Source organism: Podarcis gaigeae (genome assembly GCF_964106915.1).
Source record: "Podarcis gaigeae genome assembly, chromosome: 13".
Taxonomy (NCBI): domain Eukaryota; kingdom Metazoa; phylum Chordata; class Lepidosauria; order Squamata; family Lacertidae; genus Podarcis; species Podarcis gaigeae.
The window spans coordinates 37730407-37752485 of record NC_139689.1 but is presented as its reverse complement, the minus strand read 5'-3'; the positions used below and the strand labels follow the sequence as shown (position 1 = coordinate 37752485).

The 22079-nt window shown below is 46.5% G+C and overlaps 1 protein-coding gene across 4 annotated transcripts; it reads right to left on the bottom strand.

Moving 5' to 3' along the window:
• Window positions 1-969: 969 nt before the first annotated feature.
• On the bottom strand, window positions 970-13984 carry IRF3 (interferon regulatory factor 3). 4 transcript variants are annotated; one of them, XM_083709559.1, is made up of 11 exons: window positions 13561-13802; window positions 11828-11999; window positions 8826-9000; window positions 8619-8716; window positions 8406-8460; window positions 7874-7939; window positions 7454-7564; window positions 6779-6895; window positions 5091-5459; window positions 4044-4162; window positions 970-2228 (listed from the first exon to the last, which is right to left on the bottom strand). In XM_083709559.1, exons 2-11 carry the CDS (start codon window positions 11990-11992, stop codon window positions 2064-2066), a joined length of 1440 nt encoding a protein of 479 aa, XP_083565685.1. In that variant the 5' UTR covers window positions 11993-11999; window positions 13561-13802; the 3' UTR covers window positions 970-2063. The 4 variants fall into 4 exon arrangements, with proteins under 4 accessions (XP_083565685.1, XP_083565686.1, XP_083565687.1 ...); XM_083709560.1 differs by having other exon boundaries at window positions 6779-6889; window positions 13561-13797; XM_083709561.1 differs by lacking the exon at window positions 7874-7939 and having other exon boundaries at window positions 13561-13984.
• Between the last annotated feature and the right edge of the window lie 8095 nt (window positions 13985-22079).

The window sequence follows — 22079 nt, the reverse complement described above, 5'->3', positions numbered from 1 at the left end:
GCAGAGAAAGCAGGTTGAAGTTTTTATCCCACATGAAACAGTCAAAGTTTTGGTCATCCAGTGAAACGAACTGGCAGGTTGTTTCAGAGCAGATGAGAGAAAGTGCCACACAGTGTATAATGATTCATGGGCTTCGCTGCCACAAGATGAGACAGCCGCTGGCTTAGATGGCTTTAAAAGGGGGATTAGAAGGATCAGTCTGTGAATGGTAACTGATCGTGATGGCTGCGTGGCTGCGTGGCGTTTCCAGGTTCAGAGGCAAGATAGTTCCTTCCCAGTACTAGTTGCTGGACCTCTGATCCGATCCTGCAGGCTTTTCTTGTATTGAATCCTTCCAACTCTTTGCTGCTCTTGCCTTCAAAATTATGGCAGGTTAGGGGTTGAAATGGTGTGTACATAGTCTTCTGAGTTTTATTTATGAAGTGCCTAAAATTACTATGTACTGCGCATTTTAGAAAAATCATTCCCTGCTTCGCAGGGTCACGCTTTGAAATCTAACCAGCATCATTAGGAAGTGAAGGGAGGGAAGAAACCGAGAGGAAGTACTGTATAGCCAAACCTGTAATGGCCTGTTGAAAGGAAATGCAGTCCAGAATAAATTGGCTTTCTAAAAGAAGAAACCAGAGAGGCAGAGGTAGGGAGTTCCATGCAGAGTTAGAAGCCAGTGGCCTGGTTCACACATAATGCTGAGCCATGGTTTGCTCAGCATACTTAGTTTGAACATCCAAACCCAACCCAGCAGACTAACCATGGTTTGTTTTCTGGCAACCATAAGGCAAAGCAATTGGGGGATTTTGTTGGCTTACAAACTGGTTTGTTCAAACTATGGTTTGGCATAATACCTGCGCCCAGCAGCCTTAACTATGGTTTGTTTGGCAGCTCCACCCTAGAGAATACCACCCAGCTATAGAAAAACAAGGCAAAAACAGCTGGAAAACAAGCCAGCACTTTGAGGAAACCAGTTGTTGCTTGTTTGCTTGTCTGTAAAACTACTCTTGTGTTTATTGAACAAACCATGGTTTAGAGGCGTGTGAACATAACCAGAACAAACGACTGCAGACAAGAGGAAAAAGGGAGGGGACATAACCAGAAGATGGTATTTTTAATTAAATCTTGTTCTACTAAAAGTACTCAGATCAATGAGTGCGTGGACTAAGGAGTGCATAACCAATGAAATCATGTAAGGAGAAATGGAGAGAAAGGAATAAGATCAAGGGAAGGGAGGAGACTTTAAAATAAGTTTATAACAAGATGATTAGCAGAGCTGAGGACTGAAATAAGGAAAAAGGCAGGAGACCAATTGGAGTTATATTAGGGCAAACAGGGTGAGAATTGGCAAAAACTTGCTACTATCTTAGCACCATCAAAAGGACTGGATGCATCTAATGATTTTTAAGAAAAACAGCAAGCCTGCATCAGAATTACTGTGGATTAAAAAGTGAGATAAAAAAACACACTAAGATTGCAAACAAGAAGCAGTAAAAAGTAACATTAAATCTTAAGCATAATTGGGACACTCAGAGATAATAAATCCAGTTTTTGCCATTATTATTATTTCTTAAATTTATATACCGGCTTTCACCTAAAGATCACATGGTGGTTTACAACATAAAAACACAAAGTGCATAACATAATAATAAAGAAAAAACCCTCACATTTTAAAAGCCAGAGAGTGTTTAACAGCCAAAGACCTAGTTAAAGAGGCGTGTTTTCGCCATGTTCAGCTGCTGATTGTGGTTGTGACGCCTACGACGAAACCAGCGAATGATATGAACAAGAACGGATGAAGCAAAAAACAAACGAAAAACCCCCACAAACTCTTGAATATCCTCTGCATGCAGGGATGCTAATAGAAACCGACAGCAGCTGCCAGCTGTCTCAGTGGAAGGTTTGTGCAAGTGAGCAGTGACTATCTTCACCAAAGGGGCTACCGGCAAGCCCCTTTCTCAGGAGTGGCAAAGAGGAGTGTCGATTCTGCTGCGTAAGAGAAACCCCGAAAGCTGCCTGAGGAAGAGGACCCAAATCTGCAGCTATCTCTGAAAGGGGATAAAAGTTTTGCGCGGCTAATTAAACTGCACCTCCATCTTCTCTCTCCATTCTCTCAGTTGGTCCAGAAAGGATCCTTGCAGCGAATCCGATATCCTTAGGTCCGGCTCTGCTCCCTTTAACGATGAGGCCCCGCTGGACTGGCTCAACTCGTAGAGAGCTTCCAGGGTCTTGGGGATGACCTGTAAAAAGGGAAGTGGGGAGAGAACGAGAACAAAACAGTTGCTGCTACTTGTGTTCCGTTCATTTAGTTCTTAGAACTGCCTACCGTGTGTGGCAGGGCAGAGACTATAGCATTTTCCCACTTTATCCCCAGGGCTACATAAAAGGAGGGAGGGCTAGGCTACCTTAGAGGGAACTGCTCTGCCCACTGCAGTGAAAACAGACTTTGGCTACAGAGTTTTGCTGATTAATGGACATACAGTGGTACCTTGGGTTACAGACGCTTTGGGTTACAGACACTGCTCCAGGTTAAGAACTTTGCCCCAGGATAAAAACGGAAATCGCATGCCAGCGGTAGCAGGAGGCCCCATTAGCGAAAGCACGCCTCAGATTAAGAACCGTTTCAGGTTAAGAACGGACCACTGGAACGAATTAAGTTCTTAACCCGAGGTACCACTGTATATATACAGTGGTATACAGTGGTACCTCGGTTTATGAACTTAATCTGCTCCGGAAGTCCATTCTTAAACCAAAACCATTCTTAAACAAAGACACGCTTTCCCTAATGAGGCCTTCCACCGTTCGGATTCCATTCTTAGACTGAGGTAAAGTTCTGAAACCAAGACCCTGTTTCCGGTTTTGCAGAGCTTGTGAACCAAATCGTTCTTAAACCGAGGTACCACTGTACATATTTATCAGCTAAAGAAGTACCCACAGTTGATCAGGTATCCAATTTTGCAAAAAGATAAGTCCTTATGAAAGCTATAGATGATGTAAACTATCTGTTGCAGGGATGGGGACCTGTGGTCCTTTGCATGTTTGTTAGGACTCCCAATTCCAGTTCTCCCACACCCCCAAGCTGGTTTGTATGACATCACTGCTTTTACCCTTACCACTAAATAATTTTATTCTCTAGCTTAAGCACAGGGAGTCTGAGGCTTTGATTTTTAAGATACTTACAAGACTTAAAGGACCTGTTACTCAATTCAAAAAATCACGATCAGTCAATCTTAGTTTTACATAATCCCGCCTGTGTATAAAACAGTTGTAAAGATTTTCTTATGTGCTTTGATTCCAAAATGATGCATGTGTCACCTTAGCCAATATCCTATTTCCCTCTTCTCTCAGTCCTCCAGATGTTGCTGGACTACAAATCCTATCATCCCTGACCACTGGCCTTTGCTGCCTGTGGCTGATGGGGACTGTAGTCAAACAACGTCTGGAGGTCCACAGGTCCCACAGTGAATCCTCAGACAAAGGAACCTTCACTGCTCAAGTCAACATTGATCAAAGTGGTAAAACAGGCTTCCTCAACCTCGGCCCTCCAGATGTTTTGAGACTACAATTCCCATCATCCCTGACCACTGGTCCTACTAGCTAGGGATCATGGGAGTTGTAGGCCAAAAACATCTGGAGGGCAGAGGTTGAGGAAGCCTGTGGTAAAGCTTTTCAAGGTGCGTTAGCAATATCTTCTTTAGTTATCTTTATGCCTGGGTCAAAGTATGATGGGATAGCCTTTTTGTGAGTACCTCAGATCCATACCAGGTTTGGAATAAACAGGAGGAAGATGGTGCAGGAGGACATGTTCCAAGCAATGACTGTGGCAGAATTAATCTCCAGGTCTTCCATCCCAGCTCATAGATGCCCCCTCAATAACAGACTAAAAGTATACCCCACTTTTCAAACCATGCATGAGCAACCCTGGTTGCAGCGAATCAGCTGTGTTAAATCAGTTGGAGGCAGCACTTGTAGATGTTTGCTTCTGAGCTGCGGAAAAGAGGGCAACGTATTGGATGGTGCTTAAGCAAAGCATGGAAAGGGACAGAAGTACTTACTTCCACCATGAGCAGTTTTTTCTTCCAGGGCCGCCGGGTGTCTGGCCAATCTTCCCCAAAGCATAACCACAAGGTGTATTTAGGAGATCCCTGTTTGCCTTCCATATATCCAACCAGGTCTGGAGAGGCAGGGACAGAAAGGGAGGAGAGCATTTCCTTCATATTCTAAAACCCTATCAGTTCCTCAGCTGATTACTATCTCTGTGGCCTTTAACTCCGTACGAGGGCTGTGGAGGGGTATCCAATGTTGCCAAGGTCCACCAAAAAGGCTGCATGTTAAACCACCCTGGTAAAGATGCTAAAACAGTACAGGGGAGAGGACGGAACCCTGCAGCCACTCTTGGAACACAACCCTGAAGGTAAGAACAGGACCACTGTAAAAGGTAAAGGACCCCTGGACGGTTAAGTCCAGTCAAAGGCGACTATGGGGTTGCGGCACTCATCTCGCTTTTCAGGCCGAGGGAGCCGGCATCTGTCCGCAGACAGCTTTCCAGGTCATGTGGCCAGCATGACTAAACCGCTTCTGGCACAACGGGACACCGTGATGGAAACCAGAGCGCACAGAAACGCCGTTTACCTTCCTGCCACACTGGTACCTATTTATCTACTTGCATTGGCGTGCTTTCGAACTGCCAAGTTGGCAGGAGCTGAGACCGAGCAGCGGGAGCTGACCCTGTCATGGGGATCCGAACGGCGGGCCTTCTGACCAGCAAGCCCAAGAGGCTCAGTGGTTTAGACCACAGCGCCACCTGTGTCCCAGAACCACTGTAATAAGTTGCTTTTGATGTTTTCCCCACTACATCAGCCCAGGAGGACTAGGAGTCTATGAACATCCGGGGAGCCACAGATTCCCCATCGCCGTCCTGAAGGCACAACCATTTACTTGTATTTCAGTTGGCATGTGAGTTGAGTACCTGTCCCTCTTGCAGTGGTGGAAAGAGAATCGAAACTTGTTGCAAAAGTTCTCTTAACAGTGAGGGTGAGCCCTTAAGACACCAACCCTTACCCAGGAGCCATTATGGGACAGGCAACATAGCCCTTGCGTACCTTGCACAAACTGATGCAGGCTGTAAATGGGACCCAACTGTTCCTTCAGTAGAGCACCGTGAGGCGTCTCGCCTTCAGGCATCTCTGACTGGCTCCAGGACACATGGCAATGGCCTTGGCGCATGCCACACAGAGTCATGCCCTCGATACGGAGAACCACCCCCGGAGCCACGCCTCGCAGAAGGCGCTGAGTGTAGGTCACTTGCAGACTGTCATTCAAGCAGGCTGGGTCAGGCAGGACCACGTCTGCCAAATCGGGGTAGCGGCCCTGGGAGCCTGGAGGCACGAAGCACAGGCCTCGCACGTTCTTGAACACGTCGGCGAGGACCAGCCGACCCCGATAGTAGACTCGGACCTCGAAATCTGACTCTGAGGAGGAGAGAGGGATAGTTTGGGGGAGCCAGGTGCAAAACACCACCCACTCTTCCTGTCTCCCAGCGGCAGGAGACACAGCCTTTGCTGTTCCCCGGGACGAGAGCGACTTATTGCTCTGCTCGTGCAGCAGCCAGTATCATTCTGGAACGACCGCTGAAAACAGAGAGCAGCAAATTGCCGCTTAATTGCCAAACCTCTTCCAGAGGAACCACCCATTCAATGTAACAGCACAGTCTTATACGGAAGTCCTCCAAAGTTCAGTGGTACCTCTGGTTGAGCAGAACGCAACCCTCGTCTGTGAGTGTGTGGGTCACAATTTGCCGCTTCTGTGCATGCACGTGAAATCACTTTTGAGCAGCTGCGCATGCGCGAGTGGCGAAACCCGGAAGTAACCCTTTCTGGTACTTCCTGGTCGCCGCGGGATGCAACCTGAAAAGATTTAACCTGAAGCAAACGTGACAAGAGGTATGAGTGTATGTGGCACTGCATTCACTCCCAGCTATGTGCAATAGGGACTCCAGACTATCTTCCCCAACTGATATTGTTCATTCATTATTGCATTTATATCCCACCTTTCCTTCAAAGAGCACAAGGTGGTCTACATAGCTCCCCACTCCTATAATCCTTACAAGAGCCCTGTGAGGTTGGGCACTTCTGCCCAGGAAGGTCACTTTGGTGATGCCAACGCAGCAAAAACATCATGGGAGGGAAAGGTTTTGGGTTATAAGCTCAACCTGATTGGCGAAATATACGAGCGCTAAGGGTTTCCTTCATCAGGGGGAGAGATCATGAGCGAGACGGATGATGGCTAGTGGGTCAGCTCCAGCTTCCAAGCTATTTTCACTGGGCTAAATATATACAGTGGTACCTCGGGTTACACACTTCAGGTTACAGACTGCTAACTCAGAAATAGTACCTCGGGTTAAAAACTTTGCTTCAGGATGAGAACAGAAATCATGCTCCTGCAGCGTGGCAGCAGTGGGAGGCCCCATTAGCTAAAGTGGTCTTCAGGTTAAGAACAGTTTCAGGTTAAGTATGGACCTCTGGAACGAATTAAGTACTTAACTCGAGGTACCACTATATTAAACAACAAGCCAATCGATTTTATTTTCACAACTTGTCAGATGGTTTCCCCCGCCTGCCAATCATCTGATGTCGAAGTTGGCCTAGGAGGGAGGGTGGGTGGGTATAAAGATCTGGCCCACCCAGCCAAAGGAGTTCTCCACCTGCTACTTTACACCCTGATTTCTACTACTTAAAAGCACAGCAGCACCAAGGGGACCAGATACTTCTTTTAGATTCAAGGAGCTCACCGAAAGTATCGCTACTCGAGAGGCTCTGCAGGGGAGATGCTGCAGTTGTGGGTGGAACTAGATTCAACTCGGATGGGGGCAGGCCTCCACAGAAAACGGGATTCTCTGCTCCTAGTGCTAAACATGGTTGAAGAGAAAAAGACAAAGCAAGCACTTGATACCCAACACAGACACAAAAAACAGAATCGAGAGAGAGGTAAAAAAAGCTAAAGGACCCCTGGACGGTTAAGTCCAGTCAAAGGCGACTCTGGGGTTGCGGCGCTCATCTTGCTTTATTGGCCGAGGGAGCCGGCGTACAGCTTCCAGGTCATGTGGCCAGCATGACTAAACCACTTCTGGTGAAGCAGAGCAGCGCACAGAAACGCCATTTACCTTCCCGCCGGAGTGGTACCTATTTATCTACTTGCACTGGCATGCTTTTGAACTGCTAGGTTGGCAGAGAGAGAAGCCTGACAATGCCGCAATTCCCACCACTTTCAGAACAAAAATCTACTAGACTGTTCCTAAGGAGATGGGAACTGTTTTTTGTTGCTGTTCAGCAACTGGGAGTCGGGAAGCCTACCACAAAGCACGCAGAAGATCTACCTTTGGTTCCTCCCACACTAGATGAAAGGGATAATGGTTGCAATCTCGGCTTGGCCCTGACAATATTTCCTCTAGATCCAAGAAGCTCACCAAATGTAGCAGCTCCCAGTATCTGATCCAGCTGTGGCTCTGCGATTACAGGTAGATTTGTATCCACGCTGAATGGGAGCTGGTCTCTAATGCAAGCTAGATTCTCTGCTCCTGGCAGCAAAAACAACATATTTCAGAAGAACAACAACAACAAAAAAGAAAATGTGATACTCGGCAGGCGCACACAGAAAGAGGTGGATCTAGAATGAGTGCCTGAGAATGCCAAAATTCTGGGATTTCTGGGGAGTTAGGAATGCCTAGTGCATTAGGGCAGAAGCTGCTAATGGTCAAAGGTTCTTTGGTTGTTGTTTTGGAGGGAATGGGGCAATATAGGGCTGGAATGCAGGACTCCTCTTTCAGATCTGGAAAGAAAACAGATTCTAGGGGTGGGATGGGAGGAGGAAAGAGAATTTCATTCACCAGCAGCACTCTCACAACTTTCTTCTCTACATCCCATCTGATACATGGAGCACAGGCTTGGGACAGCTGAATCCAGTGGCGTAGCGTGGGGGGTGCAGGGGGGCCCGGCCGCACCGGGCGCAACATCTGGGGGTTAGGGTTAGGGGGCGCAAATCCACGGGTTAGGGGGTGCAAATTACTTTCCTTGCCCCGGGTGCTGACAACCCACGCTACGCCACTGGCTGAATCAAAAAGAAAAAATACATATGCACAAAACTATGCAGTGAAAACTGATTAAAATGGTATGTGAAACCAGCCCCAAGGTTCTCTGTTCAGATGTCTCCAAGAAAAGTGAGCATCTATATATAAAATAAGCAAAACTAAGTAAACTAAGCTTGGTGGCCTGAGTGTTGAACGTGGCTTGATTTAGAATTTCCCCTTCATTTCTTCTCCATGTTTTTATTATATTTATTCATTTATTTGATGCATTTATACCTCATCTATTTCCTGCAGCATCCGAACCAATCCCTTTCCAGTATCCTGGATCACTCACCTTCTGCGGGGCTGCAATATTCCAGGGAACTCAGCATGCTCTCCAGGGTATCGCCCTGAAGGACAGGATAGAGAAGGTTCACAGACTGTTTAGTCCTCTTTCCCTGTCCTCCTCCCACTGGCGTCTCCCCTACAGGCTGCTCTGCTTCTTCTTTCCACTTCCCCATCCCATGGCTGCAGGGACTGGGACAGGGAGGAAAGTAGAAGCACTGACCTGAGAAGAGGAAGAACTGTCTCCGCACAGTCCTGTGCTCCCAGACAGGGTAGGCGAAACATCACCGACTGCTGCCCCCTGGGCAGAGTCATTCAGATCTACAAGATTACAAACAGAGGAGATTCTCGGTCTGATCCTTGGCTCCTCCTCGCATCTTTTGCCTAGCGATCCCCATCGGAAGCCCTCTGCTCTGTCCGATCTACCTACTTGGGGCATGCAGGATTTCAAACACCTTGTGGGGGTCTTCGGAGTCTGTGCTGTTATCCTGAAACATGCGGATCCCCTCCTTCCGGTTCAGGGCTGAGCGGAAGTTCCTTTTCCACTCAGAGGGTGTCCGCTGGTCAAAGCCTGGGCGATAGCGGCCTCTGGCAATGGCCCAGTCCTGGAAAGAAAGCAGTTAGGTAGGGAGATTTCATAGGGATGTGGGTGGCGCTGTGGGTTAAACCACAGAGCCTAGGACCTGCCGATCAGAAGGTTGGTGGTTCAAATCCCCACAATGGGTGAGCTCCCATTGCTGGGTCCCTGCTCCTGCCAACCTAGCAGTTCGAAAGCATGCCAGTGCAAGTAGATAAATAGGTACTGCTCTGGCAGGAAGGTAAACGGCGTTTCCGTGGGCTGCTGGGGTTCGCCAGAAGTAGCTTAGTCATGCTGGCCACATGACCCGGAAGCTGTACGCTGGCTCCCTCTGCCAACAAAGCGAAATGAGCGCCGCAACCCCAGAGTCGCTCACGACTGGACCTAATGGTCAGGGGTCCCTTTACCTTTACGGAGATTTCATACCCACACACAGCAGACTTCTAAGCCCAGCTATAGCACCCTGCTCACCCATAAAGACTATCTGAAAGGCTCACGGTCAACTCTTTCCCTCCTTCAACCCTTGTATCATCTTGACAGATGGATTTAGGTCAGCTGCCCCCAGGACTCTCCGACCTGCCACAAAACTGGAGGTCCCTCCAGATTTTACTGCACATTCTGAGTGATTTCTGCTCAGGATGTGGCCCAGGGAAGTCACACACTGCTTCGTTTCCAATCAGTGGTTATCCCGTAATTTCCTGCTGAAATCCCGTAACCTTTTACACCACAAATTATTATTATTATTATTTAATGAATTTATATACCGCCCTTTACCCGGGGGTATCAAGGCGCTTCACAGAATAAAATCAAGATATAAAACCACAAAATACCTAATAAAAATAAAAACAACAATAGCGCCCCCCCCCCAGTTTTGTTTTTTAAATCAGATCAACCAAAGGTCTGGTTAAAATTAAATGTTTGTGCTTAATGCCTAAAGGTATATAATGAAGGTGCCAGGCGAACTTCCCTGGGGAGAGCATTCCACAGACGGGGAGCCACTGCAGAGGAGGCCCCGTTCTCGTGTTGCCACCCTCCAGACCTCTCGAGGAGGAGGCACACGAAGGAGGGCCACAGAAGATGATCTCAGGGTCTGGGTAGGTTCATATGGAAAGAGGCGGTCCTTGAGGCATTGAGGTCCTGAGCCGTTTAAGGCTTTATAGGTTAAAAGCAGCACTTTGAATTGGGCCCAGAAACTACTGTATTTTTCACTCCATAGGATGCACTTTTTCCCTCTTAAAAACTAAGCCTGTCCGCTGCTCTTTGGGGCTGGGGGGGAATAGTATTTTTTTTCTTGATTTCCCCCTCTAAAAACTAGCTGCGTCTTGTGGTCCAGTGCGTCCTATAGAGCGAAAAATACGGTAATTGGTAGCCAGTGCAGTCGGACCAGGATCAGTGTAATATGCTCAAACCGTCTTGCTCCAGTGAGCAACCTGAATTCTTCACTAGCTGATGTTTCTGAACTGTCTTCAGAGGCAGCCCTACGTATAACGCATTGCAGTAATCTAACCCTGAGGTTACCAGAGCATAGACAACAGTAGTTAGGCTATCCCTGTCCAGATAGGGGCGTAGCTGGGCCACCAGCCGAAGCTGACAGAAGGCACTCCGGGCCACTGAGGCCACCTGAGACTCAAGTGACAGCAAAGGATCCAGGAGTAACCCCCAAGCTATGAACCTGCTCCTTCAGAGGAAACGTAACCCCATCAAATGCCCCAGTGCTGTGTTCAGTTCGGAGTGCCACAATTTAAGAAGGATATTGATAAGCTGGAATGTGTGCAGAGGAGGCTGACCAATGTGATAAAGCGTCTGGAAAGCATAAGCATGACCCAATCACGAAATATTTTGAAAGTGAATCTTGGGAGGGATGCGAATGCCCCGTGGGATCCAGTATCCTATCTCTGTTTGTGGATGGTGCAAGGCAGAGGGGAAGCCACGCAAGATCATTGGGGAAGAAAGGGCAGAGACCTTTGTTCTGCTGCTTTGTTCAGTAAATAATAATACAGTGGTACCTTGCAAGACGAAATTAATTCGTCCTGTGAGTTTTTTCGTCTTGCGAATTTTTTGTCTTGCGAAGCATGGATTTTGGAAAAGCTTCAAAAATCACCAAAGTCTTCAAAAACCTCAAAAAAGGCTACCACACCGCGTGCTATGAGTTGCTCCTCGAAGTCAAGTCGCAACGGCACCCCCTGAATGCACCCTGGGTATTAACGGTTTTAAGAAAAAGGAAACAAACTTGCAAGACGTTTTCGTCTTGCGAAGCAAGCCCATAGGGAAATTCGTCTTGCGAAGCAACTCAAAAAATGAAAACTCTTTCGTCTTGCGAGTTTTTCGTCTTATGAGGCATTCATCTTGCGAGGTACCACTGTACAGTGGTGCCTCGGGTTAAGAACTTCGTTCTGGAGGTCCGTTCTTAACCTGAAACTGTTCTTAACCTGAGGTACCACTTTAGCTAATGGGGCCTCCCGCTGCCGCTGTGCCGCCAGAGCACGATTTCTGTTCTCATCCTGAAGCAAAGTTCTTAACCTGAGGTACTATTTCTGGGTTAGCGTAGTTTGTAACCTGAAGCGCCTGTAACCCGAGGTACCACTGTAATTTGTTTTGGTCTCCCTTGAACCCCATTCATCCCGCCCACCTCCCACAACTATTCCAGAACGTTACAGTTAAAACACGAAGGAAACCTCTTCCCCAGCTTTCCCCAAGCTGACGCCCTGAAGACATTTTGAACTACAACTCCCAGCAGCCCAACCAGCATGGCTTGGGACGATGGGAGTTGTAGTTCAAAACAGCTGAAGGGCATCAGGTTGAGGAAGATGGGATGCGATGTGGGACACACACCAAAGGAAACACTACAAGATTACCTCAAAGAGCTGGAAATCCTCGTCGCAAATATTCTGCCGTGAGCCGTGTTTCCACGGCACTCGGAACAGGGTCCGTTCTGGGTTCAGCCATGACAGCCCCGGGTACCGCCGGGCATCCAACTGTTCAATTAGCCAGGGCACGATGAGAGGTCTTTGAGTACCCATGGGGGAACTGTGGGAGCAGGAGAGTAAAGGGGAGGATGTCACAATGAAACCTGATGGGGAGAGAGAAGGGTGTGGCAGGATACTGAGTCACTGCAACACAGCTGCAAGGCTGTAGGGAGAGAAAAGCTGTGTCTCTCTGTGTGTGTGTGTGTGTGTGTGTGAGAGAGAGAGAGAGAGAGAGAGAGAGAGAGATTGTGCAGATTGCCCCTCCTCTGGCAATCTGCACAGAATTTTGCTTAATGGTTGCCATCAATTTGATTTTAATTTGATTTTAATTAATTTTATAATGAATGATTTTAGAATGTTGGATTATTTTGATTGTTGTTAGCCGCCCTGAGCCCAGCTTTGGCTGGGGAGGGCGGGATATAAATAAAATGTATTATTATTTGTTATTATTATTGATTGTGTGCTTTAGCATGGGACCCCAAATTCTAGTTTGCAGACCACCATGAGCTTCATTCAGGTGGTGGTGCCTGCAAAAACACAATTAAAAACCATATAGCCCCTAGCACTGCATACGACTGGCTACAACAGGCAGAAAAATCATTAAGTGGTCCGCCAAGTCCCTCAGCCATGTTCAAGCAGTCAGGTGGGGAGTTTGGGGACATGGGTAGTGCTGTGGGTTAAACCACAGAGCCTAGGGCTTGCCGATCAGAAGGTCGGCGGTTCGAATCCCCGCCACGGGGTGAGCTCCCGTTGTTCGGTCCCTGCTCCTGCCAACCTAGCATTTCGGAAGCACGTCAAAGTGCAAGTAGATAAATAGGTACCGCTCCGGCGGGAAAGTAAACGGCGTTTCCGTGCACTGCTCTGGTTCGCCAGAAGCGGCTTAGTCATGCTGGCCACATGACCCGGAAGCTGTACGCCGGCTCCCTCGGCCAATAAAGCGAGATGAGCGCCGCAACCCCAGAGTCGCCCGCGACTGGACCTAACAGTCAGGGGTCCCTTTACCTTTATCTTAGAGCTTGTCCTTGATGGAGAGCGTTATGTATGGCTGACAGCGATTGTGTGTGTGTTTGAGAGAGACGGAGAAAGACAGCGCGTTACTTTGATCCTTGATCTTTTTAGAAGCCTTTTCAAAGTGCTTCCGATCTTCAGGAACACAAAGAGTCCCTTGCTGGATCAGGCCAGAAACAAACCCAGCAACGCCTCCTCCCAAGAGTCCGGGGCTGGATTAAGCTCAAAGATCCCTTCATTGCAGGGGGTTGGACTAGATGACCCTCGTGGTCCCAAGTCTATAAATTCTATGATTCGATAAGCAAGAAGAAAGGAAGACCGCAAAAGCCCCGCGCAACGGGCCTGTTTGCCTGGTTTGGCTGTAACCCAATAATATAGCAACTAGAGGCCGGTCCCACCGAAACCGGCGTTGCTGAATTCCGTGCAGTCCTGCATTTACTTCCAAGTAAACGCGCCTCAACGGGGCTTGAGGTGCCGTTCAGGATCCCTGCGAAACGGGGTTTGCAGCGAGGCCAGCTTGAAAAGTCTCCCGCTTGGGATCTGGAATGCGGAAGTCCAGGAAGGATCTCCTTTCGGAGGGAGCCCCTCGTTGCCCCCCGCAACCAAGCACCCACCTGTTAGGATCGCTTTTGTTCCGAGACCCCCGTCCAGACTACTTCTTCCTCTCCGGCGAGCCGCAAAACGAAGCCTCTTCGCCCTTCTCCGCGGCGCCACGTGATTGCGAAAGTAGCTTTCGGTTTTCAGTCCCGAGAGCCATTTTCGCCTGATTCCCCTCCTCCCTCGGCGGCGCGCAGAAAAGAGGGGATTTTCTTGTGGAGTTCCTGTGTTTTCGATTCGTTCGTTTCAAAAGAGAGAAAACGCCTTCAGGTGCAGGATAAGTTTTAATAGGAGATGATTTATTAATTGCAGTCTATCCCTCCAGGCTCACACGTGTGTGACAAGTTGTGCAGAGTTCCAAAGTCCTACCCCTGACAACAAAATTAAAAGCACAGGAATTAGGTTTTTGATCAAGTCCAGAAGTAATCTGGCTTCTTCCTCCTCCTCCTCCTCAGCCCACTTCAGAAATACTCAGGCAACAACTTCAAGAAATCTCTACAAAACACAAAATCTGTATTCCTACACAGTACTGAGCCCATAACCTTTGTGGGATGGGTTTTAATGGGCAGGAGACAATATATTAATTGCAATATATCCCTCCAACCCATTAAAACCCATCCTGCTTCAGGAATTGAGATGGTTTTGGTTGTCATTATGTCCCCCCCCCCTTTTTTTTTTTGTACATGGTGACAATTCCAAAACTATGGATGCGTTCCTCTGCTGCATTGTGTGTGTGGGCATTATTTATCAGAAATATAGGTCCCAGAGCAGCTTGCAAATATCTGTGATTTACCTCTCTCAACGTATGAGAATATTCCTGGTGTAAGAGTATCACTGGTTGGAGAACATCTGTATATACAGGTGTCCAACCACCTTCATCTAAAAGGAAAGGTTTGAGACAGATGATACTTACAAGACTTCCTTCAAACCAGAAGGCAACTTATTTTGTTTATTTATTTAAATTATTTTTATTTCACCTTTCAGCCAGAAAAGGCTCCCAATGACTAATCACTAAAAAAAGGACAGCCCCTGTCCTTGAGCTTATAATTTTTAAAAGTCTTGACACAAAAGGAAAATGGATTGAGAGAGAGGAGGAAATAAGCAAACTCGGGTTCGTGTTCTTTCTGTTACAAGTGGTTTTAATGACCACCTTCTGGTTTGTATGTGTGTACATATGTGTCTAGGGACGCGGGTGGTGCTGTGGGTAAAAGCCTCAGCGCCTAGGACTTGCCGATCGAAAGGTCGGCGGTTCGAATCCCCGTGGCTGGGTGCGCTCCCATCGCTCGGTCCCAGCGCCTGCCAACCTAGCAGTTCGAAAGCACCCCCGGGTGCAAGTAGATAAATAGGGACCGCTTACTAGCAAGAAGGTAAACGGCGTTCCGTGTGCTGCGCTGGCTCGCCAGATGCAGCTTGTCACGCTGGCCACGTGACCCGGAAGTGTCTGCGGACAGCGCTGGCTCCTGGCCTCTAGAGTGAGATGAGCGTACGGGCAGGGGTACCTTTACCTTTTACATATGTGTCTATGTCTATGCATTTTGCATTAGGTGCTTGCTTTACTACAATTTGTGTGAATTACTAGAGTTTTTATTCTTCTGGTCTCTAACTATTTAGTCTCTGAGTAGTAGGACAGCTGCACAGGGGAACAATCACCTTAGACACCACTTGGTGGAAAGGTAAGATACATATCTCACAGAGCAAATCCACCATATCTCTAGTTGACACATGGCTAAATTATTATACATGGACAATACCTTGCCACGTAGTACATAGCTTGTCATATTCCATCCTGCAGCTGCTGAAATACATTTCTGGAGGAACTTCAAATGGAAAATTCCAGGATGGAACTACAAAATTACTACTCCAGCTTCTCAATAAGTTGAATAATTTAGATCTGAATACAGACAACGGTTTCTTGTTCCACTGAATTTACTCAGCAGCGCTGATTGTTTAACACCAATTCCTGTTTTGAAATGTCGTGTTCGTTTTGCATACATTTAAGCTCTGAATTGTCAATGGCAATACTCCTTATTGACATTTGTAAAGTAGGTTATGACATAAGAGTTTTGTTGAGGCTTTAAGGATCTGCAAGACTTGGGTTGATTTTTGCAATAATATGTTTAACCTAAAGAGCAAACGCCGAGGTTTATTAAATCAACAGATTATTGAAGTGATCTCATCTGGAATACTGCCTTCAATTCTGAGTGCAACACTTTAAGGTTGTAGACAACTTAAGAGAATGTGGTCGGAAGCACACAACACACAGTTAGGAAAGGGTGAATAAAAACTGGGTACATTTGGTCTGGAGCAGAGAATGGCTGTCACATAGAATAAGTCAAACCTGTACTCTGCCGACCCAGAGTTTGGAGCACTTACTCTAATGGGCTTAAATTACAGGAGGGTAGATTTTGGCTGACCCTTTGGCAAAACTGATTGTGCACATCATAGGTCGAGTCTGCTATGTTCAGCAAGGTTCCCCTTTACAGATATTCCTTGCCCCCACCCACAGGGCAGTGGGAGATGCAACAGCAGGGGTCAGGGGCAGGGATGCACCCCAAATCTCTCCCTCAATGTGATTGTGCGGAAGACACTAAGGGGGAAAGGCTTCAGACTCTTAGGAAAGAACATGGGAAGCTGTCTTGTACCTAAGTCAGATCATCAGTCCATCTAGCTTAGTATGGTTGATACTATACTGACAGGGAGTAGCTTCTCCAGGATTTAAGACAGGGCTCTCTCCCAACCTCACAGGGACCTTCTGTATGTATATCAAGCAGCTGCTCTACCACTGAGCCACAGCTCTCCTCAAACTTTTAAATGTTGGAGGGTATGTAGAAACATTTGCTCTCTGCACAAAGCAGTAAGAGCAAGAACTGCAATAAGCTCTGTTAACTTTTCTGGGAACCTTAACTTCCATGAGATCTCTTTAATTCTATGGATTCTTCTTCACTGTTGTTTTGCCATGCCCTGTCATTCGAATGAAATTAGAATTTCCTCCTTCAAGTCTGCTGACAATACACGAAAGTGCCCGGCTGGGTCATTGTGCTGACAGAGCAGGAAGCTGTTTGCCTTTGCTCCACTCTGTGCCTTGTTTTCAGAGAAAGGCAAAAATTTGTTCTTTTAAAATGGACGGTGGTGGGAGGGGACAGTTTGAATAGCCAGAAGAAGGGCCACAATTTGCTTTGTGAGATTTCACAGTAAAGCAGAAAGCTGGCACCAGAAACCAGAAGCAGTTTTGATCCAGTGACCTCTGGGTTGGGAGAATAACACAGTTGTACTGTCCCACTCTTGCCAGAGTAGTAGTTCAGCTTCTTTCTTCATAAGCAATTACCCAGAGAAGCAGGCTGCTGTCAACAGCACAGTAGCTAGTATTATGGCATTTGTTTTCAGAGCAGAAAACCCTGTTGTTGTTTTTGTCCTGTTGTCAGGGGTAGGTGGGCTGAGCAGCCCTTGATTCTAAGAGGGCAGGAATCTCTTATGGGAAGCGGAATCCTTTACCCTTACCCACCTTTTGCCTAAAAAACAAACAAAAACAAACAGAGCCAGTGTGGTGTAAAGTGTCAATCTAGGCTAGGGTTTGAGAGACTGGGGTTCAAATCCCTGTTCATCCATGACCTTGGGCCAATCACAGAACTCAGCATAACCAACTTTGCAGGGTTTTTGTGAGGATTAGATTGAGAAAGGGAGAAAACATGTGTGCTACTTTGAGCTCCTTAGAGGAAAGGTGGTATATAAATGTAAGAGAATAAATAAATTAAATTACAAAGAACACTAAGCTTGTATGAACAGAAGCAAAATACCCATCCTACTAATAAATAAGTTTTTGGCTGGATTGCAGATAAGCATTTTATGGAGATGTGTTTCAGAGGAAATATATTTTTATCCCACTAGAGCCAAAAGATTGTGGGTACGCCCACATTACACGCACTCTGTGTGTGTGTGTGTGTGTGTGTGTGTGCGCGCGTGCATGTCTTGAAAACAGTTCAAAATTGGAACTGAGAACAGAGGGAACTGCTTCTGTAAAACACATAAAGGAGAGGAAGTAGTAGCCATAGGAGAAGACGTCCCCAAACACCAACCCTTGAAATTTCAGCAGCAGATACAACCTACGCATTTCCAAGCTTTTCTCTACTGTCATGAGGTCTAGAAACTTTGCCTTAAATGAAAAGTTACATTCTTTGTTTTCTGATACCTGTTGAAGGTGCAAAGATTAAACACAGTGCTGAGTGAATAGCCATTACGATGGGGAACACATGTAGGGATCTAAGCATATTACTTTTAGTGGCAGGTAAAACCACACTAGCCAAATCCCTTCCTGCCGTACAGCTGTTAAAAACCCAGAAACACACCTTAAGGCTACAGTGATATCATGCACACTTATTTGAGAGTAAACAACATTAAAGCCACTGAATCTAGTGCAGTAGATAGCATGTGAGACTAGAACCGGGAAGGCCCAGGTACAAATCCCTGTTTAGCAATGAAGCTCACTGGGTGATCCTGGGCCATGCACTGTATCTTGGCGTAACCTACACCACAGGTTTGTTTTGTGAGTATATGGTGGGAATAACCATGTGTATTGCCTTGAACTCCTTAAGAGGGGATGGAATACAGTGGTACCTCAGGTTAAGAACTTAATTTGTTCCGGAGGTCCGTTCTTAACCTGAAACTGTTCTTAACCTGGGGCACACTTTCGCTAATGGGGTCTCCTGCTGCTGCCACGCTGCCGGAGCACGATTTCTGTTCTCATCCTGAAGCAAAGTTCTTAACCCGAGGTACTATTTCTGGGTTAGCAGAGTCTGTAACCTGAAGCATCTGTAACCTGAAGCATATGTAACCCAAGGTACCACTGTATAAATGTAAATGTAAGGAATAATAGTATAACACACACAGGACTGTATTGTACGACTGGGAAACCTAGGTCTGTTTGGAGACTGGGGATGGAAGTAGCACAAAATGATTTGACATAGCAGATGCCTTCCTTCTCCAGGAAATACTTCTATTATTTGTTTTTATGTGTAAAAACAGTATGTTGTTGCCAAAGATGTTTCACAACCACAAATATTTCTTTTGACGTTACCAAGATGTAACACCAGAGGGTGCTAATGTCCAACATTTGCTGATGGCATCATATGTTTTGTATTATTGATTGTAAATTGTTGGGTGGTTTAATTTCTTTAAGCAAAAAAACCCAAGATGGATCCAGTACACAACCAACTGGCTAGAGAATCTTCCTAACAGTCTTTTTCCATTTGTGATTCCAGGCGTCTATGCTTTCATGTCAAGAGGCACTGAAGTGGATTTGGAAACACTTGCACAGTAAAACTAAACTGGAACTCAGGGTCAACCTAGTTATAGCTTGGCTCCAGTTCTGTGCTTCTAAGTGCAAGTTTTACTGAACACAAATTGTTACTGTAGGGTCCCAAATTCAGACCCTAATGAGGAAACCTAACATAGGCTTGTTTCAAGCCTAATAATGGGTGTGTGATGTGGTCATTTACAGGGGAGGAGGCATAGATGGGAAGAGGTTAATAATCTCCATGTACTGAGATTCCTGGAATATGCCCCCTACTTACCATAATTAGAGTGTTTTTTTCTTTTCTTTTGGAGCCAACCTTCTACTGAAGTCTTGTTTTCTGCAGTAGGTGAAGACAGCCAATTCAATTCACGGTTGCTCACATGAGTGTTTACAGCCCTAAATGACTTAGACCACATATATCTGGAAGACTGCTTCCTTAAAGAACCTCTTCAGTGCTAAGATTGGCAGATGGGGCCCTCTTGGTAGTTCCACTGCCCTAGGACTTTTGGGGGGTGGGGTGGGTAACCCAGAAGATGGTTCTGCATCAGTTCCTAAGTTGTAAAATTCCTTCCCTACAGAGGTACATCTGGCACATTTATGAATAGCTTTCCTCATATGCTAAAGAACTGCCTCTTAACTCTGACCTTTGACAACTGAGATATATTGATAGGACCCTCCTCTTATTTCTCTGCTGTGAACTGTTTTAACTGATTTTAATATGGTTTTATTATATTATTGTAAACCCACTCTGGAACCCTTATGGTGAAGAATCCCCTATGAGGAAAGTTGGCAGCATTTGGGCTTTATAGTTCATAGAAATTTATGAATTGATGCATGGCATGGAAAAAGCAGGTGGAGAAAAAACTTTTTCTTCCTCTCTCATAATACTAGAACTCACGGACATCCAAGGAGGCTGAACGTTGGAAGATTCGGATAAAAGAAAGTACTTCTTCATGCAGCAAATACCGTATTTTTTGCTCTGTAAGACTCACTTTTTCCCTCCTAAAAAGTAAGGGGAAATGTGTGTGCGTCTTACGGAGCGAATGCAGGCTGCGCAGCTATCACAGAAGTCAGAACAGCAAGAGGGATTGCTGCTTTCACTGCGCAGCAATCCCTTTTGCTGTTCTGGCTTCTGAGATTCAAAATATTTTTTTTCTTGTTTTCCTCCTCCAAAAACAGTCTTGTGGTCTGGTGCATCTTATAGAGCAAAAAATACGGCAATTAAATGATGCAGCTTGCTCCCACAGCAGGCAGTGATGGCTACCAAGTTGGATGACTTTAAAAGAGGGCTAGACAAACTCATGGAGGAAAAGGCTCTCAATAAATAGCTGTTAGTCATGATGGCTCTACTCTGCCTCCAAGGTCAGTGGCAGTACTCCTCTGAACAGCAGTTGCTGGAAACCACTGGAGGAGAGTGTATTCCTGTGCTTGGGTCCTACTCACTGGTTTCCCACAGGCAGTGAGAACAGGATGCTGGACTAGATGGGTCATTGGCATGATTCAGCAGGACTCTTCTTATGTTCTTAAGAGTAAGAGGAAATGGAATAAATAAATAAATAAATACACCCCTTCTTGCTTAGATAAGCCATTGGCCCGATTATTTAGTTGCTATTGGATTCGTAGCTCTGGTCTTAGTAGTTTAGCCAATGATTTCCCCTGCACTTTCTTGTACATCTTTTGTACATTTTTAATTATATTGTAATTTTATGTTTTGTTGTTTTTAGTTGCCTTGGACACCTAGTGTAGATAGACCTTTAAACACATTAATAATTAAACTATGTGGAGCAGTAATACTTTCAAGAGATATTGATAGGACAGGAAAAGGGGAGACAAAAGATTTGCAAACTCCATATATTGGAACACTGGTGACAGACAGAAAGTTCAACACTAAATTAAAAATAAATTGCAAAAGACATCCCAACTGTATTGAAAAGACATGATTCATTTAATATTAGAGAATTGTAGAACTAGAGGTTCACTTTTCTGGGCTTGTCCTGCCCGCTTTTCTTGCTCTGTGGTTCCTCCTTCCCCAGCAAAACTATGATCCCACAAGTAAGAAGGGGCAGTCTGGGTGGTAGAAGGTGGGCTGCAACTCTCCCTTTTCTTTATTAACTTACTTACAACTGGTTTTCCCACAATGGAACTCACCCCTCTGGCCAATGTTGGGGTGGTGCCTAGCCCCTTCTACCCACCCTGTCTTCCAGGGTGCCTGCCCACAAAGGAATATGCCCTCACTAATTCATTGCAATGCAAAATTACATCAGGTGATTGTCAGGTGGCTATGCTCACCTACCTATCAAAGTTTGCCCCTAGGTGTGGGGGGGGGAGGGGTATATATTTACCAAGCAGGGAAAGTAGCATATCTCTGCCAGCCCCATACCTGATGTTGGACTTTCCTATTGCTTACTTGTTAACGTTTTGGCATTTTGTACCCCCCTGCTCAGCGCGTTCCCAGGGCAACTTACTGAGCAAGTCCAGAATAAAATGACCTAGTCAAACATAGCCTTTCTTCTCTTCTCTCTCCCCTGCTTTTAAAAGCCCTGGGCAGACAGCAGCAACTCAAGACGACAGGCGGCCATTTCAACAGGTATAGCATGTCCCGCAAAGTAACACCTGCTGGAAATTCATCTCCGACCTTCTTCTTCAGGGGAGGAAAGTGAGAAAGGTAGAGATCGATGTCGTGAAGGCCGCCAGGGAAAAGAGGCGCGGTGGTGGTGGTAGGAAGCAGAGAGCAGACCATTATTTCAAAAACGTTGCCACCACAGAGAAACAAACGCCCGACTCCGCCTGAGGGTGTGTTTGGCCGTATTTCACCTTGTACAGCCTAGCGCCCTAGGCATGTTTTACTCGGGAGTAAGCCCGCACTGCGCACATTGGGCGGCGGCGGAGGGTCGGAACGACCACAGACCCGACCTTTTGACAGGCGCTACATCCTATAGGCCATTTCTCCTCAGGAGCCATGAGTCCCGCGCAGCTTACTTGGCGGCGGGAAAGAGGAAGAAGATACGACTCAATAAAGTCCTGACGACATGGAATTAAGATTTAATTCTCCAAAGAGCCCGGCTGTGGTGGGGAACCATAAGGAGATTGGGGGGGGGGGTAGAGAGAGAGACACCACCGTCATCCCCGCCGCCACCGCCACCCCCACATAAGCTTCTGACAGACATTAGCCTCCTTTTCGGGTTATTCCTCCCTCTCGCGACTCGCCGCCCGCCCGCCTTTTTTTCCTCTGTGTTCGTTTAGTCT

What these genes read in the sequence shown, in the direction of transcription:
- IRF3 (XM_083709559.1), bottom strand. Translation starts at nt 11,992, where the DNA reads ATGGGTACTCAAAGACCTCTCATCGTGCCCTGGCTAATTGAACAGTTG. An exon ending in ATATTGCAGCCCCGCAGAAG is followed by an intron (nt 7,940 to 8,405) that starts GTGAGTGATCCA and finishes CACTGGATTCAG; the next exon opens with CTGTCCCAAGCCTGTGCTCC. An exon ending in CTCGAGTAGCGATACTTTCG is followed by an intron (nt 5,460 to 6,778) that starts GTGAGCTCCTTG and finishes TCTCCTCCTCAG; the next exon opens with AGTCAGATTTCGAGGTCCGA.